Genomic DNA, 26,865 nt, shown 5'->3' with positions numbered 1-26,865 from the left:
AGATGGCTTGGAGTAGATTAGCATCCTTTCAGGAAAAAATCTCAGTCATGTCAAATCCAGCTCTCAGGAAAGTTGCTGGGCATCTGAACACGCGGCTGTCACCCCCAGGTTGGCAGTGCGCTGATGGACCCTTAGCTCACCTTCCTCTGGATGCTGCTCGGCAGGCACTTCACAAACCAAAAGGCCTTGTCCTACTAGGGAAAGAAGTTTATCTTGCAGATTTACCTGTTTAAGACAACTGCTGTGTATCTTCTTTCCACAAAAATAATTCCACATAAAATATTGGTAAATGGAGAAGGAAAATTTGTCTCTGGCTTCTCTTTTTCTTCAATTTCTTCATCCTCATCATCATCTTCAGAATCACTCCAAGACACATAATTATCCTGATTCCTATTATTATACCACTCAACACTTTCAAACTGCTGTCGCTCGTATGGTTTATATTTGCGCAAGATTTCAAGCAGTTTTATGACTTTAGGAGTTACAAATTTCAGGTCAAGTGAGGCAGGCGAGAAGTGCTCTTCACATAGTGCATGGATTTTCCTTAGGAAAGTGTCTGTAAACAAAAGAAATTTCCTGTGCAGCTCCTCTTGTTCATGTTTGATATATTTCTGTAGTTCTCTTACCATCATTCCAGCTACTTTATCTGCACACCAGGGTCCCAGAACTACCAAAACCGCACGACAGTCTGATAGTATCTGCAAAAAAACGCAAAGAGTCAAATGCTAACAGTATTCATGTGGCATTTTCATATGGGGCTTATCTGGGGTTTAAGTTGTCTTCAAACTGCCCCTTCAAAATAAATTTGCCCCATTAATATGTGTACTGAGATTAATTCCCCAAGGTTGGGGAACACACCAATGGTCTTTACAAGCTCCACTTTTTCATATTTATGTGCCAAAAAGTCCTGCCCCCCTCTGTGAAAATTATAAAAAAATAGAAATTAAAAGATGCAACTGCATATGGATAATAAAACCAAATTTTAGATATCATAAGTTAGAACTGAATCATTTACTTCTAGGAAGATTATTCAAGAAATTATGTAGCACAGTAATTTCATTTTAGGTATCGAGAAGCACAAAATAATTTTCCTTGAATTGGGTCCACATCCAGAGTGCCACTCCTTAGAACCCTAACTCAGTGCAGAATGCAAATCTGAAGCCACACTGTAACCAAGGAACCATACTGGTTTCACCTGGACTTAATGAGAATTCAAGGGCTGAGAAAAGTCTGGCCACTGTTTTTTCTGCTTCAGAAAAAAATAAGCAGAAGAGGGGTTAAGACTCATATTTAAGAGAGTGTCAACGTTCACAAATAGTTGCAAACACAATCACAGCGGCACTCAAGACTTTGTGCATTGGGACAGGCAGAGGGCTTGTCAAATCTCAGAAGCTGGAACCCACCCTTGAGCTTCTGCTTCATCAGATCAAGGACAGAGCCCATGATTTTCATTCTGAACAAGTCCCAGTGATACTCTGATGCTACTGTTCTGGGGTCCATGCTTTGAGGACCAGCATTCCAAGGGACATCTTCTCCAAGCTCTGTCACTCAGGGACAAAGGACAGTTCACACTCGAGGAGACAGAGGAAGAACTTGAGTCAAGGCTTTGAGCATGAATTAACTCATCCAACAGAGAAAAAAACTGGGGCTCGCTCCTTAAACCTAAATAACCAAGGCATGAATTCTAACTTTCGCCTTAAATCAGTGAGGTCTACACTTAATAATATGAATACCTGTCAGGTATCAATAAATTCAAGGAATTATGTAGCAGAGTAGCAGTCCAATATATATATATTCATGAAAAATGTCCAAAGAGATAAGAAGGTCAGGCCTTGAATTAAAATTAGAAACACATTTTCAGTTCATTATGAAAAGTCTTTTTTAGGCATCTTGTACTTTGTAAATATTTACCTGTTTAGAAATTAAAGTGGAATCTCTTTCTTTTGAATGCACAGATATGTTACAGTCATTGATAAAATTAAGTGCTTCTTCTAATTCCTTCAGCAGTCTTTCATAAAGTCCACTTCTGTCAGTAAATGGTCCACAATCTACCACAATCTCATATGGCTGAGAAGTGTATCTTTAAGATCAGAAACAAATTTGTTAACACCACAACAGATTCACTATAGCATGATGTGTTATATATCTAACCCTCCCCCGTCCAAAAAAAAGAACCTTCCTATTTTTGGCTTGTAAAGCCTACTTGGTCCAGACAGGCTCACAACAAGCCCTCCTAAACTGGTACTCACATGTACCTGGGCTGTGTTTGCCCGTTAAGACTCAAAGTATGAAGGCATGGAGGCTCAGAGTCAACAAATTTTGTGATTTTAGTATTATCCATGTCCGGAGCCGCCTGGAGCACGCGCCATGTTGCACATGTGCTCGATGAATTAGGTTTCGATTTACAGTTTCGCCTTCGGAGAAACCCCTGCGTTCTCCTGTAAATCACGCGAGACTGAGAGGCACGATGGGAGGAGCGACCAGGGTATAAGAAGGGAACCGCGAGAGAGAGAGAGAGAAAGGACTGCGAGGAGACTGTAAGGAGATACGGCAAGGGTGACTGCGAGAGGAGCAGAGAGAAGGCCAGGGAAGTAAGAAAGTCAGGGAAAAGAAAGACATGTAAAAGTAGGAAAAGGATAAAGGAAAAATAAAGAAGCAAACGCTAGCGTCAAGTTGTCAAGCCCCTCATTTCAATCCTCAGCCCTTCTCTTTCCGTGCCTCCGAATCCCGCGGGTCGGGACAGGTGGCGCCCAGCGCAGGGCACGAAAAAGAACGAAGGAACCGCTGAAGGACCAGCTGTGGTGAGCCGGCAAATAAAGGAAAGTAAGGTAAGGTAGCTGGGATCATGGGCAATTCAATGTCCATGGGGCAGTTAGTTATTTCCCTGGAAGCTCTCTCAAAAGAGTTTGGGGTTCCTCTCAGTAGAAAAATTCTTAAAGGATTTGTAGAGACCCTTAGTATCACTAGTAAATGGTTTCTGAAGCAGGATCAGATAGCAGGTCGATAGTGACAACTGGAATAAGGTGAAAGGAGATATTGTCTTGCATCAGCAATTATATGGTCTTGAGTCTCTTCCTGGCACTACTTTGACGGTCTGGGGAGTGGTGGGAGATGCTCTTAATGCCGGTGGCACTGCTGCCACTCAGTTAGCCACTGAGGCCGTCAGGACAGCGAGACAAACGGAGGAAGAAGATAGAAGTTCCATTAAGAGTTCTACATCGGGGCCTCCCCGGTGGCGCAGCGGTTGAGCGCTGGGTTGCGAAGCTGCCCGCAGCCTCTGCAGCGCCGGTTCGATCCCCGGCTGCTCCCCGGCCACCAGAGGAGGGTCCCACATGGCGCGCAGACCTCTCCTGCCGCCCGCTGCTCCCCTCAGCAGTGTACCTCGGTCCTTCTGCCTGCTCTGCTCCCCGCTCTGGCTCTGGTGAATTCTCTCACCCTCCCGCGCTTCTGACTCTACCCAGTGCATGTATAAACAAAAAACAAACAAACAAACAAACAAACAAATAAATAAATAAATAAAAAACATGCCTCTATTAAAAAAAAAATTAAAAAAAAAAAAAAAGTTCTACATCGGTAAGTCCCCCTTCCTCTACTCAAAAAATAACAGCCCCTTCTCCAGATGATTCTACTGATGAGTCGGGAGGAGACGAGGAACAGGATGAGAAAGGCCTCGGTTGTTATAAGGCAGGGAAGCGTAAAAGGAGATGGAAAACACCTGGGGAGCCACCTCCTAGAACACTCGACAGGGTTGATCTTCCGTTAATGGAAAGACTGTGCTCTATGATGGAGAGAGTTCTGGCTTCCCAGGCCCCTAATTATGCTTATCCAGTCGTGGAAGGGACAGATCCTCAGGGGGTGCGTACTAGAGTACATGTCTCCACATCTTTTAAAGATTTGAAGGCTTTGAAGGAGGCAGTTACTCAGTATGGCCTCCAGAGCGCTTTTACGCATACCTTATTGGATAGCTGGATCGGCACGAATCCGACTCCTAATGATTGGAAGGCGCTAGTCAGAGCGGTGACTTCCCCAGGGCATTATTTGGTATGGAAAGGTATATTTTTAGAGAACTGCACCTATACAGCTAAACTCAATGCTGATGCTGGATTTCCGGTTAGAAACAAGGATATGTTAGCAGGAGAAGGGCAATATGATAGTAATGACCAACAAAAGGATTATGATCCGGCTGTATTTGCCCAAGTTGCAGCAGCTGGACAGTCAGCCTGGAAGGCAATAGGAGATAGAGGAGGAGCCGACCTTCAATTAACAAAGGTCATTCAAGGGTCAACAACCTTATGCGGAGTTCCTAGCAAGATTGATGACTGCAGCTGGCAGAATTCTAGGTAACACTGATGACTCCCCCAGAAGTTAACCCCTGGGGCATCCTCCCTAACCATATTTGGCAAACCGATGTGACTCATGTACCCTCTTTTGGACGACAGAGCCTGGTCCATGTCTCCATTGACACATTCTCTGGTTTTCTTTTCGCCCCCCCACATTGCGGTGAAAAGACTTCTGATGTCCGCTCACATTTGCTACAAGCGTTTGCGGTAATAAGCCGCCCACGTGTCATTAAGACAGATAACGGTCCTGGTTATACCAGTAAGGCTTTTGCCTCCTTTTGTGCAGTCCATCGCATTGTACACAAAACGGGAATTCCATACAACCCGCAGGGGCAGGGTATAGTTGAACGTGCTCATGGTTCTCTGAAAACTATGCTTTTAAAAGAAACAGGGGGAGAACACTCCCCCAGGGACCGTTTGACTACAGCTCTCTTTACCCTTAATTTTTTGACCCTAGATACCCAGGGGCGGTCAGCTGCTGATCGGCACTGGTCGCCAGACCCTCGGCAGGTCACGATGCTGCAAGCGAGATGGAAGGATCAGGTCAATAATGAGTGGCAACCACCCGCGCCAGTATTAATACAGCTGCCAGGCAGCATTTGTCTTTTCCCACAGGATGCAGAAGCACCCCGATGGGTTCCTGCTCGATTGGTTCGGTTTGTCAATATACCTGACCCTGCTAACATTGATGACACAAGCGTCCCAGATGTTAGTACGATGAGCGATTATGCATCAGCTGCTTTTTTTGCTCCTCATTGATCGTCATGATTCCACTTTTCCGCAAGTATTTGCCACTAATCTTACTATTGGTCTAGCTTCCAAGCCATTGGATAGTGCCCTGTTGGGCCAGGGTGAGGTGAAATTATTTAATGGCATTTATTCTGCAAACATTAGTTCTACCATTGAACAATCTGTTAGTATTCAGAATAATAGATTATAGAGTATGTCTACTGCTGTCTGTCTGTCCCCTCCCTTCTTTTTTGTCCTCCCCAATAATGCAGGAAATGCCACTGTGTTGAACTGTTCAGTGGAGACCTGCCCCCTCTCTGCCTCCTGGGCCCGGAGTGCGGAGAGAGCGGTGATCGTTCGTCTACCTTCTATTTTAATCATGCCCGTGGATGTATCTGCACACCTTTCCCCTGTTCGACCTAGGAGGAGACGTGATTTTAGCATCACTGCAGCTATTGTTGCCGTTTCAATAGCAGTGGCCGCGGCTGCGGCTGCTGCCGCCATTGCTGTCACTCAAGCTGCTGTAAATACGGACACTATGGACAATTTAGCTGCCGGTGTTGCTTCTGCGTTGTCAACACAGTAATATATGAATGGACATTTGCAGAATGGACTTTTTGTGCTTGGTCAGCAGACAGCTCTAATGTAAGAAGGGATAGACACACTTTTGTTAATTGCTCACATACCTTGTAACCCTCTGTACAGTTTTATTTGTGTTACCCCTGTTACGGGTGAGGGTCTCATTGCCTGGTTTAAAGGACTCCTCCCAGAGTTGCAAGCTTGGGGCAGGGTGGTAGCCTTAGCTCCTGACTTTTTGTGCCTTCAGTGTATGGTTTCTCCATCGGCTACGGAGGCGAAACAAAGAGCTATTGTGCTATGGTGGTCAGGCAAGTACTTGGCACCATGGTACTTGACCAGGACTCCCCAGTGGCATCCGGATGGATCAACTTAGCCCTAGGGAACCTGAAAGCCAAAGACGGGTAAGAGCGTAGCCCGTCCAGACCAACCTAAGACAGCGGTCCGGACCAAGTGTGCCAGAATAGCAATGACGGGTAAGGCTGGTCACGGAATATGCCAACCTACGACAGGCCAGGTGTCTCATTTAAAAGAAAAAACGGGGAGATGTCCGGAGCCGCCTGGAGCACGCGCCATGTTGCACATGTGCTCGATGAATTAGGTTTCGATTTACTGTTTCGCCTTCGGAGAAACCCCTGCGTTCTCCTGTAAATCACGCGAGACTGAGAGGCACGATGGGAGGAGCGACCAGGGTATAAGAAGGGAACCGCGAGAGAGAGAGAGAGAAAGGACTGCGAGGAGACTGTAAGGAGATACGGCAAGGGTTACTGCGAGAGGAGCAGAGAGAAGGCCAGGGAAGTAAGAAAGTCAGGGAAAAGAAAGACATGTAAAAGTAGGAAAAGGATAAAGGAAAAATAAAGAAGCAAACGCTAGCGTCAAGTTGTCAAGCCCCTCATTTCAATCCTCAGCCCTTCTCTTTCCGTGCCTCCGAATCCCGCGGGTCGGGACAATCCAGATGTTTTTGTCTTTTAGGTTTAGATTTGCCTCCTTAAGCACCAATCAAAGAGGAATAACACTAGCCAAAATATAAGAAACTCGACAGTGGTAACTTCTCAGAGGCAGAAACAGGGATGATTGGGGGATGACATCACAGGAAGATAGTTTTATCATAAATTGTACCCATTTTCATACTACTTAAAACTTTTAGCATCTGCAAATATCAATTTTATTTTTAATGTAGTTCTAATGTGACCTCATAAGGAAAGTTCCTGCCAATTTTCAGTCAATTCTGGTATCATTCCTTGGATCTTTCACAAAATATGACAACCAGAAATGGCACATAATATTCTAAAAAGCACATGTAATGATTAAGGAAAAGACATGTAGTAAAAAACATATTTACATATACTGTAATTTTCACTATATTCACCCCAAATGAGAAGGCATAATTACCACAGTCACAGTGAGGGAACTAGGCCACGCCAAGGCTAGCAGATTAGTGAGCAGTTTCACAGAGTGCTCTCACGCCCTACTCCTGAAGACTTACACTCAGGCCAGACAACTGCAGCAGCGCAGCCTTTTATTCTACGTCAGACACTTGTGGCTCGGGCTGATCAGAAATAGCACGTGCCAGTGGTTATGAAATCTGTGGCATTTTGACACCTAAGACCTATGAATCTGAAATATTATCTTTTCTTCTCATTCTACAGAGAACATTCCCCAAAATTCGACTAAATGGTATGCACACTGTAAAGTATTTTACATGGAACTGATCATCAGAGAATCTCCTGAAACCAATGTCTTGCCATTTTGTAAGTTCAAGGACACTGAACAATTCACCTGTGGTCACACAGCTTACATTTGTAGAGCCAATATTTAAACCCAGGTCAGTCTTCTCTACCGAACTCTTCAAAGAAATGCATTTGGTAATATTTAGCTTTGTAAAAACTGCATTTAGTAAGGGTATAAGGACATTTTAATATGAATTGAACTAGTCACATTTATGTAAAAACCCACCTTCCTACTAATTTATATAGATTTCTTCTGCCAATTGTTTGTGTTTTAATGAAACTCGTAATAGCAGCCTCTTCAGAAACAAGCCTGGAAGTCATAAGCCTCTTTCCCAGAAAATCAAAGCTACAGAGTATTGGCATTTATTTTTAAGCATACTGTAAAATACTGAATTCTCCAAATAAATCAATGTTCTTTTCAAGCATCATACAGGACATTCTGAGTGAGAATAACAAAGCACATGTGTTGATTGAAAAAAGGGACATGATTTACTGTCCATGTCCCCTCTCCTTGTCAACATTAGCAGACAGGAAGGGCTGACACATGCAACCTCCTCTCTGAAGTCAAGAGCACCTCTCTCTGCTTCTCTCTGAAAACAAGGTTTGATTCTTCTATGTGCAGATAAGTAATGGGTAGTCATGTTCACTCCCTTAAAAAGACATCTGTTCACTTAAACAGGCACTATCTGCAAGGGGCTATGAGTAACACTGACAGTCTGTGATTTGCTACAGCTGTCTCGTGACAAAGTCAAGTCAACGGGAAGTACACACCTGTCTAAGACCACCAAGTCAGTTGCAGTTTCAGCATTGCTCTTAAGGATTTTCTCCAGTTTCTGAATCTTTTCTTCCAATTCCTCTGGATCACATTTCCCATTTAAAATGGAAGCAGTTAGTCCCAAAATACGAGGACATGATGGACAATCTTCACAGAGCTAACATAATAAAATACAGACAGTAAGGACTTCATTTTGCAAGGCCATAACATTTTAAAATAAGTCAAAATGACTAAACGAGACTAACCACAGAATTAGTGCAGCTTATTTAAAAGATCTTTTTATGAAAAATGTACATTTAGATATGCTGAGAGATTATGTAATACATTTATACTATTTTAAAAATTACGATAATTTATTATGAACTACTATTACATATTTAGTGTTACAGGTTATAGATTTAAGTTATATATTGATATTCACTCATTCATATACTGGAATCCAGATCCTAAAACTGGTAACTAATATTACTGCTTTTAACATATAAAAATACTGCACATACTCTAAGTTGACCAGAATAATTAAAACTAACAAAAATCTAGACACTTACCTTCATAATTTCTCGGTAAGGGTGGTCTAGGATTGCAAGATGACACTCATCAAACACCAAAAGGTTAATGTCTGACAGTGATAAGTAACCATTTTTCAAAGCATTCAAGGCGACATAGCAAGTCATAACAAGAACCTAAAACAAAATGAACATCAGTACAACACAAGTGTCTCCATGCACCTGCCTGGATTCACTGATAGGAAATCAGATCATGAAGCTACAACACCGTAGGTGAGAAATAAGAAATTCATTAGTCAAAACTGAAAAATTCTGTCTAGAGGCAAACTCACTCTTTGGGACAAAGAAGCAGAATTAGGAAAACATGGGAAAAGACTTGGGAAAAAATTGTTCTCAAGACCATGTTTTTATGTAAATCTACTAAATCTACTTCACGTTTTGGGCTCCTACAGCTGGATTTTGACTGAGACCTATTAATTGAATCAATTCATAGTTTCTTTTTCTTTTGTTGAACTGACAAGGTTTTCTGAAAGACACAGACTAAATAATTTTTTTTTAGCTTACCCTATGGACATTTTAGTGCTTCGTTAATGAGGACATCACCCAACATGTGAGATACACTAGTCTACTGTGATGCTTATGCTGAGTTAGGAAGCATCACTCCCCCACCTCTTCAAATCCCCCAATACCACACACAAAGGCTGGTTACATGGAAACGTGAAGTTAGGGGAGGTTTCCATCAAACCACAGACATCTCAACCAAGAAATTTCTCCAGTTTCAAAACATTTAACTGAAGTTAAAATATTCTGAAAGCAGGGCCTCCCTGGTGGCACAAGGGGTTGGAACACAACCTATGAAGCTGTCCGTGGCCAGTGCTGCATGAGTTCGATCTCCAGCCAGGGAGCTACCCACCTGGTGCAGCAGACCTCTCCTGACTCACCTGCTGTTCCCCTCAGTAATGTATTTCAGTCATTCTGCCTGTTCTGTTCTCCACTCTGTCTTTGGTGAATCCTCTCACCCTCTCCCCAACCCCCCCCCCAACCTCTGGCCTGTACCCCAGTTCTTGTATGCATAAATAAATAAATCTTTAAAAATAATTTTCTGAGAGCAAATTATCTACAGGATGGAAAGAGGTCACAGGTACATGTGACAGTGCTGTTTCTTTCCTATGAAGTGAAAGTAACACAAACTTCTATATGGCTTAGGATGAGACAGAGTCAGAGAGCACATGACGTGCGACAGCTTCCTGGCTGACCACGTACAAGAAAGTAGAGTTTTCAAGCCTTCCAAACAAGTTTTCAAGTCAGACAACCAAGATTACAGGTCACCCTATACACCAGGTCGAGGACTCGTAGGAATATTAAGTGAAGTTGCTCTGAATTCTTACCTGGTGCTTAGCAAACTCTTGATTCCATTTGTCTTTTGTCCAAGATGCATTTACTTCTAGGTTTGAGTATTCCCCAACCTTGAGATCTGAGTGAGTCCTGACAGCCGACACTTGTTGAGCAACCTGGTTTGCTGATTAGAAATACAACTCCATGTAAATATGAATAGTCTTTCCCAGTTGGCTCTTGATTAAGACAGTTAAGGAAACACTATTAAATATTAAACCTAATCACCAATTTTTTAATAACTACGTTAAAATCATAGTTCCAAGGTGACCTTCCAAAATGCACCTCCTAGGCGCACTGCCAGGCCTCTGACATTCACCACAGGAATGTTTGTGCCACCTTCCTCCTTTACAGCTACTCTTCTCCAACCCAAGAACCCAACAGCTTCAAGGCCACAATGGCAACCACCATGCATCTACCCCCTCCCTTCTTTGCCAAGAAATAAGACAGTCTAACATGCATTTAAAGAACATGAAACTATCACACACAAACACAAGCTAAAAAAAAAAAAAGGTGAGGAATGACATGGTTCTGTTAGTACCCCCCGCAGCTTAGACTCACACTTTGTACTTTTAATATCAGTATATAACAAGCATAAATACATAAAAAGCAGTATTTTAGAGTCTAAATATCTATTAAGACACTTACAACTTTCCATGATCTAGAGCTAAATCATAAATTGAAAAGCTATCACTCTGATAATCCAGTACCTTCTGACATACTTCGTGAAGCTAAAACATTAAAAACAAAAATAGGGCCTCCCCAGTGGCTCAGCGGTTGAGCGCTAGGCTGCAACACTGCCCGCAGCCTCTGCAGCACTGTTCGATCCCGGGCCGCCAGGCGAGGGTCCCACATGGCACGCAGACCTCTCCTGCCACCCACTGCTCCCCTCAGCAGTGTACTTCGTCCGTCTGCCTGTTCTGTTTCCCGCTCTGGCTCTGGTGAATTCTCTCACCCTCCCGCACTTCTGACTGTACCCAGTGCTTGTATAAATAAATAAATCTTTAAAAAAAAAAAAGTTGTATGCTTTAAAAAAATAATAATAATAATTTAACTAGTTGGATTCTATTATATTCCAAAAGTAATTCACTCCCCAAAAATGGAGAATCAGAATTAAAAGTAATTGCATTTGAGAGAAAAACTGAAGTTTAACATGTATGGAATAAAATGGCTAACATTTGAGAAAAACATTATAAAGAAATAAGACAAAGCATTTTCTGCTCCAGAGCTTCAATTAGCACATTATTTGTCAAACTCTCTTCACTTTCAGTGATCTAACAAGATCCACTGAGAAAATCAGCTCAACCAAAATCTCATCCAACTTCCTCCACACAATTTGATAAGGGAACTTTTTATTACCAGAGTTGACCAAGAACACCGTCCTTTTTCCATTTCTGCTGAAGTCTCCCCTGATCTGATAGGACAGCTCCTTAGTGAGTAGGACTGCAATAAACATCTTCCCTGAGCCAGTGTTTAAACAGACTATGGTATTATGATCCAGAGCTGCTTCAAGCAGTTCAACCTAGAAAGTACAGTGGGAAGAAAGATTACACACTTCCTTACCTAAGTACAAAATTTACAAAATTGGATTTTGTTTTAATTCAGGAAATTTTCACTATTTCACTAAAATCTTCCTCCAATGAATTTGTCCAAAGACTTTTTTTCTACAACTTTATGGAAGCATGGTCAGAGATGTCAGGATTCTTATTAAATATCACTGTGCTATGACACGTGTTGAAATGGCATTTACAATTTCTTAAGAATTATGTTTGCAAAGGTACAATATTTCTCCAGAATGAGGACTGACCAAATTTACAGTAACCATGCTTCTGCAGGTTATGGCTGATCAAGCCATCTCATCTCCTACCCAGCTCAAGAGGACAGACCGCTCAAATGCATATTAAGGAACAGTGAGGTTTTCAGAGGGGGGAAAAAATAAGGCACTTGACAAATAAAACGATCAAATCAATTACTCAGCAGATGTTAGAAAAGAAAAGGACTATTAAGAACAAAAGTGTTTGGAATGAGAAAATTAATCAGAAGAGGAAAGCTTAAAATGGTAAATGAGTTTTATATAAGTTGTGTCAACTCTATGCTAATTTATTCCATTTTAGTGAAAATGCTCCAGTATTAGTGTTCTCATTAGTACCTGATATTTTCTTGGCGTGTAAATGTTATCATGAATTGCTTCTTGTTGCCATGGCAGTCCAAAGAAAGGACCCATTGGTGAGGAAGCAGGGGTCATGAGCTGCAGGCCTGCCATGCTGAGGGGCTGCAAAGCAGGGCTTTTCATTCATCCAGTGTTTCTTTCATTGCATTTTTGTTCTAGCACAGCTTACTACAAAAGGGAAAAAGAATACCATTACACAACCATGCAGGGTTAAAAACCAAAGCAAGCACAGAAATAAGAGAAACATCAGAATATCATTCCTATGGGCCTTTTAAAAGCCTTCCTATAATTGTTTTAGCTTTTTTTTTTTTTTTATCTAAAGGGATCGCTTTAAAAGTCAAGCATTCTATACCCTTCAAGCCAGCAATTCTCCGCATAGAAACTTGTCTCAAAGAGACTACCACACAAAGGAATAAGTACACAAATATTTACTGTAGCATTATTACTTAAGAGTAAGAAAAAAAGGTAATGGAAAAACTAAACAAATTATGATATAGCTACATAATGGAACACTCAGATTCATTTAAGATAATACATATCTATATCTACTGATATAGAACAATGTCCATAACACACCTTAAAAAATGTGTAGCATGATGCCTCTTGAAGTCTATATGTATGTAAATATATTTCAAACGGACTTTGTAAATTTCTATTGTTATTGTAGCATAAATGCTGTTGTAGACAAAATATTGAGACAGTATATGGAAGGCATTTGGCTCTGAGCCTTCCCTTAAGATTCAACAACCTGCCAATATTATCATTTTATGAAAAGACCATAAACACAAAAGGTCTTTTTCTCAATTGAAAACTTGACACAGTTGCACAGCTGATCAACGACACCAACCTGTATCTTTAAAGTTATGTATATCCTAGATAAATTAAAATGAAGTACACCGTTCTGTAAAATGAAAGCTTTCCCATAGGATCTATGAATCATAGGATTCCTCTGTATTTCATGTACTCTTTTGCAAAGATAAATTTGATTTTAGCGAATATTAAAAAAAATATTTAGTCTTTTTAAATTTTGTAACCTGCAAATAGAGAATTAGGGGGACAAATCTCGATGCTAAAGTCCATCGTCAGCCTTTCTGACCATCAGCAGAACTTACTTGCCCAAGAGGAAATCTTCTTCCTCTATCACTCTGGAGTACTCACTATCACTCTATAAAACCGGAAAGAAAGGACCCCATCCTCTCTTCCTTATCAAAACTCCTGACTCTTGTGACAGGACAAATGCAGAACCATGTGCAACACAGCGACTCGAGAGCCGGGCCCACAGCTGGGCAGGCAACGTGTGTGGACTGGACACAACCGTTCTCACTCTCCTTCTCAGAGGACAACAGCAGACAAAGAATTCCAGAGCACTTTAGGAAAACTACCAAGTCGTTATTTTCCCTGGATCAAACCGAACTACATTGTTCACGAGAAATAACCTGCTCCTTCTCTGCTGACCCAGCACGCCAGTCGCTCCTCCCTCTCACGCCTAGTGCACACATTCCACAGTCCCTTGGGCCCGTGGGAGCAGGCCCTCAGCTTCACCACTGAGGCTTCTGAATCTATCAAGCTGGCAAGAGCCCAACATGGCAGGCTGTTTTCCCTGATCTATGGATCCAATAGGTCACTTCAGGTTACCCTGAAGGCCCAAGGCTGGGATCTAGTGGCGCCTCCCACCTGGCCACCATTCTCAAAATACCCCCCACTTCTTTGCTCCCCACCCCTGCGTACTATCTAAGATTATTTAACCTGAAGCCAGATTCCTCAGTTTTCACTCAACCCAAATGCTAACCCAAAACCAATCAAAGAAGAGATCAGGAAAAAACACAAATCCTGCTGGTGAAGGGGAATAACAAAGAAAGGAGAAGAATGGCCAGTGTATAAACCTCCCAGCACGTCTTCCTCCGTGCCCAAACCACATTCAGCCAGGAGGGCAGCCCCCCTGCTCTCCAGCCACCACCATGTCACCACTTCTTTTCATATAAAACAATAATAATAATTAATAACTCCAGAAAAATAGTCTAAAAAAATGAAGATAATGTTCACATTTTTAAAAGGGGGGGACAGTATTCTTCAAAAACATCAGTATCGTGAACCACAAACTATGAAAATGTTCCAGAGTAAAGACCATTAAGAGACATGACAACTCAATGCAGCCACTGATCTCAGGCAGGGCCCTGGGCTACAGAACAAGGCCAGGAAGGACAGAGTCCCCTGGGGCACCCAGACACGACTGTAAACAGCAGCGCTGCTAAATTCACGCAGGCTGATAATGCACTATGGCTATGGAACAGAGTATTTTTATTTTGATTCTTAGGAAATATGCACTGAAGTATTTAGGGGTTAAACGGCCATGATGTATGCAACTTATTCTCAAATGGTTCAGAAAAATAAACTACATGGATATACAGAGTGCAAAATGAGTAAGGCACAAACTCTTTGCCCTACATTTATTTTTGCAAGTTTTCTGTGACTTTGAATTTTTTTTCCAAATAAATAGGACCGATTAGGCTAGGATTTCTTGGAGTATGAAAGCTCTGTCTCACACATATTTGTCCACTGTCCCAGACCACATGTGGGACAAGGCAAACAAATAATGCAGGTCTGTTGAATGAAAACAACGTCCATCTGAGCAACATAAAAACTTATCAAAAGCTTCCACTTGCCTTTCATAATTCACATCATTTTGCAAATATTCACTAGACACACTACATACACCCCTCATTCTTTCACGGCACTCTTCCCATAAAAACAAGATGCATATCTCGTTCTTTGCAGCTCTTGCAGTTCCTGGTGCGAGGCACTCTACACATGGAAATAAGCGTCTACGGCCTGAACCAGACCCATGGATGTTTGCATAATAATGGACACAACAGAATCATAGGCAGTTCCAAAACACTCCATCTGGTCTGAAAACAAACGCCCACCTTATTCCTACTTGCCCTTTAGGGTGGGTGCGGGAGAGCGGACTGGCAAAAAAAGTGGAGAAAGCCATCTAACCCCCCAAACATGTCTTCCATAAGATCACAGTTATCTCACTTTCAGTCTCTTCACACAGGTGGTGGCTGGCCACAGCTGACACATTCCTAGTTAGGGAAAGCAAATCCCAGATTAAAATATTCAACAGGTAATCCAATAATGTGAAAACAGAGAAAACTATTTTGGCCAATCTTTACTTTCTTTGGCATGTGCAAACAGATTTTTGTTTTAACAGGGCCTCGAGGAAAGCTCTGGGCCCTGCGGAGAGTCACAGTTCTGTGGCTCCACGCGTGGACTGACTGGCTAACTGCTCTACCAGACCAGCAAAGTGACTTCAATTTCAGTCGGTTTTTCAATTAAAGATTTAAAATTTCTGAGCAAATAATTTGCACTCATGGGACTGGTGAAGTTATTTCAGCGTTCCCATATAGTACTTGCTTAGGATTAACTTAGTAAAATACACAAATAAACTCTTTTCCTCTTTCAACATCTGATAAATCATAGATTTACCGTTTTAATGTTTGAGATCTCTGTGGTGCTGTTGTCTGAACTGCATTTTGACATTGTGATAGCAGTTTATTGGAAAATCACAGCATGCCCAAGCTTCTGCTCTAAAAACAAATTCAAAAATAGCCAAGTGTAAGATTCCTGTACGTACACTGAATACAAAATGCAAATATAAGAGAGCCCTGTTGATAAGGAGAGTTAAATAAAAGACCATTATTTTTCATTAAACTTTCAACAAAAGACATTTGAGTTACTTTAGGATACTAAGTCATATTCTAAAACAAAGAACAAAAGAACGAGTTGCAACAACACAGCAGGCCTGACAGAGCGGAAGGAAAGGAAAGTTCAAGAGACAATTTTAAAATGAGTACAAGAAAATGAGAGAAAATAAATCCTAAAGAGAGTGACAAGGAAATGAAAAAAAGCTAAATATGCATTATTTCTGAATTCACATGTACAAAAGCGTGAAGGTCACCAGAAGTGGTATTTGACTGAGAAATCAAAGCACCTAGTGATAAGTCTTAACACAGCTATGAAATCTCTCAGCAATTTCAATTTCTTAAAATTAAATTAAAAAACGCAAACTTGAAGAAGTTAAATCTACACTATGGACTCTTTCAATTAACGTGTTTATGAATTTTTTTATTCATAAACACCTTTCAATAACGGCAATGTTGTGGAAAAATTTAAATTTTAGGGCCATTCTCCTAAAATCAATTTTAAATCAAAAACTAAGAAAGCATAAAGTGTTGAGATGAAAACTTAATTTAATCAACAGATGTTGATTTTTGTTAGGTTTAACACCAGATTTCATTCATACTCATTTACTGAATGAAATCCCTGTCACCTTAAGCTCATAAAGTGGCCTCTTCACTAGCCCAGGTCTGGTCTCCCTGTCTAAGGACAGGCATGTGGATGGTAAACTTTCTCATTTCACACACATAATCTGTTTCGCTAGTAAGTTAACAAAAGAATGGAGAAACCTTAACATTATCGTATGTACATATTTACCTCAAAATGCTGACTCTAAGTTCTTTCAGTTTCCAAGTCTGTATTAATTCATTCCCTAGGTAACCTAAAAGCAATCAGAGAGAATATTTTAGAACACACAAACTCATTTTTAAAACCATTAAAAAATGTCCTACTTGTCAAAATTTTCACTTTTAAGTTATTAGTATAAGATCCTTGATAAACCAACTTATTTGTCTGTTGGGAGTCAGAAAATTATACATGTCTGAAAGAGCTGTCCTTTAAAATTAGTAGCTATTATGTTCCAATACCATTGAAAACTTAAAAAGTTGTTAGTCTGAATCCAATTAGATATAAGCGAGAATTCATGGCATTAAATTAACATTTTCCCCCAGTAAACGCTCACTTTAAGAACAGCTGCACACCTGGGAGTAGCCCACACAGGCTAGGGCAAGGTCTCGGCTCCCAGTCAGTCCGCACACCCACCATGAGTGAGCGGCCACCAGCACACCCGCACGGCCCGAGGTATGTCCCTCTACAGCTTTTCTAAGCACATTCATCATTTTTCTAGATACATCATAACCAAAATAAGAAACTAGTAATCATGTAAAATTCAATGCAACCCCTCTCTTACAAAATCATGGATGAGTTATCCAAATTATTTCCCTAGACAAGTCTGTATAGCAACAAATTAGAAAGTTTATAGGCAATGTACAATGACAACTTATTTTATGAGAACACAGAGCAAAAAGATGAGGTTTTCTAATTTAACTGACAACCACAACTTTGACTGCAAACATGCGAAGTCCTGGTTGATAGGCCCCTTTCAGGTAACTCTTGACAGCTCACATACCAGGCACTCAATTCTAGCATGAACCAACCACTCAGCCCGCGCACATTCTAAATATGCAGGATATGGCTGTATCCTCATGGACAAAGTTTCTAACAGTCTTCGAGTCTCAAGTCCAAAGGCATTTAGAGCTTCCTGGTGTGCTTTTCAAATTCGTCACAGAAAGCTTGCAACTCATTCACTTTACTATATTGTGTCACAGAATCTGAAATATTAACTTTACAAATATTACAGTCCAGCTTTCACCACTCCTCTCATGGAGCCTAAAATGTCCAACTCCCTCCTCTACTGAACAAAAGAAAAAAATAAACTCAGTATGAACATGGGGACATTAAAGCAATGTCAGAAGTATTTCTGTGAGCTCACAGATCAGACTGAAAAAATGTCTGAAGATCCTCGAATTGTTCAAGGTGCTACAGAGAGCCAAGGCCTTGGCCTGACTGTGGCCAAGGTGCAATAATGCTAAGGCTGTCCTTGGCGGGGGTTACAAAGTAACAGGTTTATCTGCTGTTGGTCTAAGGGTTAATTCTCCCAGTAGACAAGGGAGGGAAGAGACTCCCCTGCCAGGCTTTCTGGCAGAATTTCTTTATGGAAAGTAGTCTCTCTGACATGGAACCACGGAGGAAGACCACCACCAATCTCCCCGTTTCCTCGGAATAGATGGATCTAATTTGAGACCCAAGTACAAAATGCAAAACCTACCTCCGATCATGAAGATTTAAGAAAATTAGGGATTTTGAAAGCGTGGCTATGACAGACTGTAGTCATTTAGCCTCATGTAAAAAAAAAGATTTCCTTCTGCCTTCAGTCTCCTTAAGACGCGCCCGCGCTGGACAGCACGTTCTGGCTCACTGCTTACATGAAAATAAAACTGTTTTCGTGGCCTTCTGCCTTCACGGAGAGATTTTCTGTATTGAGAGATTTTGTTTTTAGTTATATTTCCCCAACTGGCCTTTAAAAAAAAAAAATCACACACACAGAGTCCAATACTCAAATAGTATACGTGCCAAATAAAATTTAATTTCCTGGAACTTAAATACTGAAGAAATCTTAAAATACATTGCCCAGCTCTAGTGAGGAGTTCTATAAGTGAAGATGGAGCACAGCTGGCCGACACCAGCTACCCTCGGTCCAGGAGGCAGCACAGAGGCCAGGCGCGGGCAGAGAGTGTGCAGCCACCGCCTTCTCTGCAGCATCAGCGGGCGCGCCTCCCCTTCGGAGGACAAGTGGATGCTCTCAGCGACTTTCTCCTCCACATTCCTCCCTCACTGAGCCGGCTCTAGGGGCGCTGAGTAAGAGAAAGTAAAGGCCTCCTAGCTAAGCGTTTTCAGTTAAGATCATCTGAATGCCTGCAGGGGTCAGCTGCAGGAAGACCAGTCAGTCAGAGTGAGTGAGTGTGAGTGTGTGTGTCTCTCTCTCCCCTCCCTCCTCTCCTACTCCCTTCTCCCCTTCAAAACTGCACCCTTGTCTGTAAAAAAAGGAGCATCTATTAGGAGGATTAAATGTCAACCTTAGTGAGAAGTGTGGAGCTCAACAAATGGTTTCTTTTTTAAGAATCCACATCATCATCTCTATCTAGAATCACTGACTTCAAACAATCCTTGAAACTTTAGGAATCCCTTAAAGAAAATTTAAAAAGTATTAACCCTAAAATTCAATCTAGAAAGCCCCTTTGCATATAAATTTGAAGTATACTAGACTTGATGTAGCATTTTTAACCAATGAACCTGAAATACTATAACCCCAAACCACATAGTCATGATGAGTTCACAGGAAAGTGAAAAGTAAACATTTAAATCACAAACTATGCTATCTAAAGTAAAATTAAGTAGCTTTCTTTGTATCTACTGGTTCTCTTTGAAAGCAAAACCCAAAAAATACAGTATGACAGACTTCTGCTTGGCCCCACAGACATCACTGAGAACATTTCACTGAGCTGTTTCTTGGGCTATGAAACAGTACACCGAAAGGCCATAAATCATCTTCATCAGATGGGCAAGTTTTGAAAATATGAAATACAGGAAAACAAAATGATAACCAAAAAAGCCCAAAATATCAACAGTATATAAACTAAACTAAACAGTTCAAGGATTTTTCAAGTACTACTGGGAAATGCAGATTATGGAGAAACCAAATCTTTGGTCTTTCAAACCAAAGAATGAGAGACCAAAAAGAAAAGAATTTAAACACTGCAATCTTTAAATAATTAATATATAGCACAGAGAAATAGTTCTACTTTTACTTATAATTACCATGTGGCATTATTAATTAGAAATCCCTTTATGTTTAGCCTACAACATTAACACACACAAGAAAAGCACAATAGCTACAAAATGTCACTGCCCCCAATCTCCAAAAGCTAAATGTTTAGCAATGAATGAGGGAGCACAGTGCATTGGTGAAGGAAATTCTATGGGGACTACATGGGGGGGGGGGGGCGGAGAGGGGGAGCAAACATTGTTTAAAAATGAACAATGATGGGCCTCCCTGGTGGTGCAAGGGTTAAAGCACTGCACTATGAAGCAATCCACAACCTCTGGAGTTAGATCCCCCCCCCTCCAACCAGCGAGCAACCCACATGGTATGGCAGACCTCTCCTGTCTCGCCCGCTGCTCCCCTCAGCAGTGTATTTCATCAGTCTGCCTGTTCTGCTCCCTGCCCTGTCTCTGGTGAATCCTCTCAACCCCCCCCCCCCCCCCCCCCCCCCCCCCCGCATCTCTGGCCTGCATCCCAGCTCTTGCATGCATAAGTAAATAAATCTTTAAAAAAAAAAAAGAACAACAAAGTAAAATATATATAAATTAAAACATTTTTAAAAATGAATGAGGAAGCACGCTGGTAAAACCATGGCTCATTTTACATGATGCACTGAGTCATTTAAAATGATGACGGTTTATAATGAACAGAAATACTTATGTTACTGCAGTCAACGAAAAAAAGAACATTTTTATTTACAGTAAGGTCATAATTATGTCTTTAAGTTTAAAACTAAAGGGAAAAAAAGACCCAAGGAAGGAAAGAATGGGAGGAGAAAATTCACCCAAGAATAGAAGGTGGAACTTCACCATGAGTAATTTCTTTTCCTTAAGACTTTTCTACATTGTAAGAGTCCCTGTGACTGGAATATTTTATCACTTTTAGAACGGAGAACAAACTTTCAAACTGTGTGAAGACAATGGGTTACAGATACAGGATTCTGTTTCGGTACTGAAAAAACTTCCTCACTTTAAAGCCATTAAATGTGGTAAATTTACCCCACTTTCTGTAACTTAAACCACAAATTCACTAGCTTGCTTTGCTCTCTCTACTCTATGAACCAAACAAATTTTTGGGTTTCTCTAAATCTGTAACATAAACATATTATGTTTACATTTCAATGTAATTATGCCTAAAATTAGATTTATCCAAAACTGAAGTTGAATACAGGTCAAATAGCATTTTAACAAATACCATCCATCAAAACCTCCATATAAAAAGTATCTCTAGGCTGCCAGCCAATGTTCCGCTTACTTGAAATACTTCTTTATAAGACAACATTCCAACACATCACAACGGCCCAGAGCCTCCAGCCCCCAGTCAGCTACTATGGCATGAACTCTGCAGTTTTGCTGCAAGAGGCGAGTACGTTTACACGCCACTAGCTTTCAAGTGAGCTTTAAGGTTCACGTCTGACTACAAGTTTCTGCACTTAACTGGATAAAAACATCACTCAGCAAGTGCTAGAACTTTACTCAGCCCCTGACTGCTAGCTCCCTACTTGCCCCGCCGTGTAAGAACGCCCAGGAAAAGAACACCACCGTCTACATCAAGCTGTCTTAAAACAACACATCAGCCACATTTCAATACTCAAGAGAAGTCAGTCCTGAGACAAAACGGACCCACGAGACTGTGACGGGTGTTTAATCAAGGCCGAGCCCGGAGGGCAGTCCAGTCCCAGGAAGGGTAAGCACCACATCCCAGCTGTGAGCCGCCCGTGCTCTCAGCCTTCCCTATCATCACCCCAAGACCCTACCTTCCCCCATCAGCCTCTGCCTCTGAGGCTCTAGCCTGGTCTCCCAACCCCAAGCTTTCCCCAAAAACTATCACTTCCCTCTCCGTGGTTATCTATACCACCCAAATCAGAGTTTAATTACAGCTTCTGCCCCCCCATAAGATGCTACCGCTACTGCTGTTCCCCGCGCGCCTCTACACCGCGAGAGCGCCGAAAGTGAAGCTCGTACCTGGCGTACACAGAAGTCAAGGAAAACCGAAAATATCCATCAATACATTTGCACGTGTAATTCTTTGCTGAGAATACGCCTTATTGGCTAGTCATAAATCAATACATGTCTTTTTGTAGGTCAAATACAAAATTCCATTTTAGATATTGCTTATTTTTAAAAGAATTCTAAATACCCAAATCACGTTGACAAGCTTAATGCTCCATCTTGCCTCCCTCTCGCTAAAGGAGAGCTCAGGACGGAACTGAAATTATGAAAGAGGCATCAGTGTGTACAATGGGAATTTTGACTTCATCCAACTAGACACCCCCCGCTGCCCCCAGTCCTTCTTGGGCAACTCCCAACCACGTCTCGTCCACATTAACGCAATGGAATATGATTCAACCCTGAAAATGTTTCAGAAACAATTTAAAGTTATAAATGGGAAAACCCAAAGATTCAAGGCACATATTTCTCATTAATGTTTCTTTTTAGAAACTGTTTTTTATTAGATTAAAATCAGATACCTATTCAATGTCAACTAAGGAACGGCAGAAAAACCACCATTTTTAACCATCACTTTGGTAACTGAGCCAAGAATCATTAACAGATCCTAAAATTATTGGGTGAAAGTTACAGAAGAATATTTACATCACCTCAGAGTATCTCTGCACAGATGACCTAATAATTCAAACAAAAACTGACACCCCGATGCTGCCTTAAGCCACTGGGCAAAGAGAACACCCTCCCCAGCACCTGGAAACGAAGCGACCCAGCAGGCAGCCCCTGAAGTGACCAGACAAGGAGGAAGTGGCATTTATGACTGTTCTCTGCCCCAAGTGCAAAACCTGAATCTAGCCATGAGGAAACATGAACCCCGAGATTCACTTACAAAACTCACTTGTGCTTAAAGAGAGAGTATGAAAAAGGGCAAGAGCTGAGGACCGACTCCGGGTTAGAAGAGTGAAGAACGCGACAAGTCAACGCAGTGAGCGAGCGCCCCTGAGTTGAGTGTTGGGGAAGGAAACGCCCCAACAGAGGACATTTCTGGGATGGGGGGGAGGCATTAAAATGTCATCGCAAAATAGGCACTTTGGCATAAGGATTATTTTTGAGCTGAAGACAACAGAGGAACAGCAGACTATAGGAATTTTCTGACACACACACCCCGCCCCCACCCCTGCTTTCTGCCTAAAGGCAGGATATCAATGTGTGAAGGGGCCCCCTCCCCGCTCCAGTACCAGGAAGGAGATGACTCACCATCAGAGACCCCACTGGCTAGTCTCTGCATAAACAGACTTGACTGAACTAATCCTCCTCCTCCAGCAGTTTCCCTCAGTCACCAATCCTGGAAGCCCAAACTCCCTCCCCTCCGTCTTGTCACGCCTCTAAGTTTCTTACCCTTCATCAAAATGGTGGTTAAGCTCTCAACACTAAGTTTCCCTTGTTCCTATGCTCACCCTGGTATATGCAAAATAAACCTTTTCTCTTATTAATCTATCTTTTGTAATTCACAAGCCCTGGGCACTGAACCTAAAAGGACAGAGAAGAGGTTTTTTCCCTCCCCTCGAGGGACACTCGTGAAGTTTAAGTATTATTAGCATCGATAAATTTCCTAGGTTTCATACCTATAGAAAATATTCCCTAAATATTTAGTAGCTAAAAGTATAATGCCTGTAACTTATTCTCAAATGTTTCAGAAAAATACAAATGATATATATAGAGAAAAAAACACCTATGTGGGCCTCCCCTGGTGGCGCAGCAGTTGAGCACTGGGCTGCAAAGCTGCCTGCATGCAGCCTCGATTCAGTCCCCTGCCGCCAGCGAGGGTCCCACATGGCGCGCAGACCTCGCCTGCCGCCTGCGGCTCCCCTCAGCAGTGTCCTTCGGTCCTTCTGCCTGCTCTGCTCCCCGCTCTGGCTCTGGTGAATTCTCTCACCTTCCCGTGCTTCTGACTGTACCCAGTGCTTGTACAAATAAATAAATAAATCTTTTTAAAAAATAAATAAACACCTATGTGACAAAATGTTAACTGCCAGTAAATGTAGGTAACAATACGGGAATTCTTTGTATTATTCCTATAACTCCTAAGTTTGAAAATATTTCAAAATATAAATTTAAAACTAAATAAATAAAATTATTAAATGCTGATATGTGGCTATCAGTAGAGAATAGAGAATGGAAATCAATTTTATTTCAGATTAATATAAAATATTTAGTAAGTTCCCATGTCCCATTTAAAAAACCTTTGCTTTACCTCCTGATCTAAAATTATTCAACAAATATTTACTGAGCAAGAGTATCGTGCACACTTGTGTTCTGGAAAAGGGTAGAACCGGTACAGGTTCGGTTCTGATGAACGCGCAGCAACACAGTATCCAGGGCGGGGAGCCAGGTCCACACGGGGTGAGGGAGGACACAGCGTGGGGCGGCGTCTGAGCAGAAGCTGTCAGCATCGGAAGAGCACAGGGGGTGGCTGTGGACCCAGCCCCCAGGAGAACTGCCCAACCCTGAAGCTGGCATAGAACTGCCCAACCCTGAAGCTGGCACGACAAGCAACAGCTGGATCACCACCGGCCTCACGCAGAGCCCTGCAGGGACCTGACTCTCACTCCGTGGGCTTCAAGCAAGATTTGGGCCTCCGCTTCTCGTCCCAGCATACACCAAGGGGTCTCCCCTAGCAAGTCTCAGCCCAAGAGCAACTCTGTCCAAAGCCATGCAGTCACGAACTTCTGCACACGACAAAGCTGGAGACGCCGCATCTTCTCTCACCTCGAGGGAAGACATTCCTTTTCCTGCCCGCAGTCACGGCCTCTCCTCACAGTGGTTTGCCTGGAACTGGGCCTCTCTGTGCACTGTAAGTCCCTTGTCCCAGGAACCACCAACCCACACGCCCTATTCCTGGCCAGACCAGGGTGGAGGGTCACCCACTCTCTTGCTCCAGTTCTCTAGCCCTGCCCGCCAAGTGCACACTCGCAGTGGAGGCCCACACTTAGCTATCAGGGTCTTCTGGGTGGCTCCAGCACCAGTGAGGAGCTGGCTCGCCACTGGAGACCCCACAGGCTGAATCTGCATAAACAAGCTAAAATAGCCCTTACTCCTGCACACTTGCCACTGCTGTTCCAGACACTAAATGAATCTAAAGAGAATCTAAAGAGAATCTAAAGAGAAAGGTGAAGATGCGTACCTGCTAAATACAATTAAAACAAAAAAACCTCTAGGTAAAAGAGGAGGACTCATGGGGGTCCCCCCTCTTCCACCTTGGGGCTTCCCCTTGCAGCGCTTCAGCGCAGTGTGTGGGGACAGAGAGAGCACCCTGAGAGTACCCACCTCTGTGGCCTGTGGGAGCCTCTGAGGGGGACCCAGGGAAGAATTTGCCATTTTCCATGGAAAGCAAGTGGCGGCTGGCTACGAATTATTGCTAGTACTGGGGTTCTGGAATTGCTGCACCTTTCTTTATAAGAAGACATCAGCTACTCAAGAAATAAGGAGGTTTAGCACATCCATGAAGCAGACGGAAAAGGACCATTTTCTTAAGAAGTGCAACCTCTGAAAACTCAATCTCTTGAACTTGCCTATGAGGTATTTTTGTAAACAAACTTACGGCATGAATTAAAGACTATTCTTTGAAATATGGGGGGATGGGGAGGACCCGCCATTTATAAAATTCCCAGAGTTGTTTCGAAAGAGAAGTAGAATCCAAATAAACAGTCAGCTAAGGTAACAATGCTCGTTTCTCTCCATGACGTCACAATTAATCCCAAAATACACTTACTACAGAAAAATCCAGAAGAGAGAGGAAAGAATGTGGCGCCAGGTCAGCACTGGCTGAGTCCACCCACTGGTTGCTCTAAGCCCTCAGGCAGGTGACCTTCCCTCCATCTCAGCCTCGATTCCATAAAGGGGCCCCCGGAGTCCTCAAGCCCACTGCTCTTGCTCCCTGACATAGCCCGCGACTCACTGAATCCCCTGGCTTATCAAATATGCAGATCACCAAGACACAGGGAAGATGTTTCGTGCAGAAAAAAGAACTGAACGCAACGAAGGGAGAAGGCGACCTGACCCACGCTGGGAGCCGTGCTGCGTGAGCACGTCCCGGGTGACAGAAAACCACAAAGAGAGGAAGGGACGCAGGAACCACAACTACAACTGCAGATGCTCACATTTCAGAATATGTATAACACCCTTAAAAAAGAAAACAAAAACAAAAACCAATTCCTTCATAGGAAAGAATCCGCCCTGGACCCAAGGACTAAGCCTGAGGGCAAGTGTGAGCTTAGCACGAGAGACTGACCCCGAGCCAGGCCACGGTCACCCACGGTGTATTTCAGAAGTCTCTGCGTCTGCTGACACACTCTTCTGCAGAGGTGAGGGCTGGCATCACTAGGGGCCCACTGAGTGAACTGTCTGAAAAGAAAATGACCGATGAGACACCACCATATGCAACACCAAAGCTATGTAAATATGTTGTGATTTGCCAGACTCGTCATCTTGCCAAGACTACCAACAAGTTTCAGTTCAAAAAAAAAAAAAAAAGTGAGCACAAATGAAGCTCAAAGCAACTCTAGGTGTGAGAAAAAGGATGAAGTAAACCAGTAAAGCGAGATAGCTCACAGCCAGCACTTTGCCTCTGCACTGAGGGTAAAATCCAAAAGCCTTAATATGCCTGGCCCTGCATCTGTCTAAGTTCACCATCTCCCCCGCCACCAGACCTCTCAGAACACGTACCAGGCTCCTCTTATCCCAGAGCCTTTGTCTGTATCTTCTCGTGGCTGACTGTTCCTCAATCTTCAAGTCTTAAGTCCAGAGTCAACAGTTTCTTTTTTTTAAATTTTTATTTTTTTAAAGATTTATTTATTTATGCATACAAGAACTGGGGTACAGGCCAGAGGTGGGAGGGGGTGAGAAGATTCACCAGAAACAAGAATGGGAAGCAGAATAGGAGGATCCACTGAAATACACTGCTGAGGGGAGCAGCGCTGCTCCATGTGGGTCACCTCCACGGCAGGGGATCGAACTCGTGCTGCAGTGGCTACAGATAGTTTCATAGGTTGTCTTAACCCCTGTATCACCAGGGAGCCCCTCCAGTGTCAATAGTTTCAATTAAAAGACAGTCGTGCCAGGCACAGGCAGAATCTTTTTGAGT

The 26,865-nt window shown here is 42.5% G+C and overlaps 1 protein-coding gene across 4 annotated transcripts in view; it reads right to left on the bottom strand.

The window, feature by feature from the left end:
- The window catches only part of DICER1 (dicer 1, ribonuclease III), a 67,889-nt gene that overhangs the window by 32,781 nt on the left and 8,243 nt on the right, over positions 1–26,865 (bottom strand). For 2 of the 4 annotated variants that reach the window (XM_037503969.2, XM_037503968.1), the window contains exons 2-10: positions 16,713–16,776; positions 15,705–15,805; positions 12,198–12,386; positions 11,408–11,570; positions 10,045–10,175; positions 8,699–8,833; positions 8,147–8,307; positions 1,912–2,080; positions 226–698 (exon numbers count right to left, since the gene is read on the bottom strand). In XM_037503969.2, the coding sequence (XP_037359866.1) occupies positions 226–698; positions 1,912–2,080; positions 8,147–8,307; positions 8,699–8,833; positions 10,045–10,175; positions 11,408–11,570; positions 12,198–12,341 (1,376 nt within the window). In that variant the 5' untranslated portion in view covers positions 12,342–12,386; positions 15,705–15,805; positions 16,713–16,776. Of the gene's footprint in view, positions 1–225; positions 699–1,911; positions 2,081–8,146; positions 8,308–8,698; positions 8,834–10,044; positions 10,176–11,407; positions 11,571–12,197; positions 12,387–15,142; positions 15,302–15,704; positions 15,806–16,712; positions 16,777–18,222; positions 18,440–26,865 lie in introns of those variants that run through there. The other 2 variants (XM_037503971.1, XM_037503970.2) reach the window with 2 other exon arrangements.

This window comes from Talpa occidentalis, unplaced genomic scaffold (assembly GCF_014898055.3).
Source record: "Talpa occidentalis isolate TD23 unplaced genomic scaffold, MPIMG_talOcc4v2.1 talOcc4.11, whole genome shotgun sequence".
In the NCBI taxonomy this organism is placed as follows: Eukaryota; Metazoa; Chordata; class Mammalia; order Eulipotyphla; family Talpidae; genus Talpa; species Talpa occidentalis.
The sequence above is the reverse complement of the archived record's forward strand: the minus strand, read 5'-3'. Positions and strand labels throughout refer to the sequence as shown.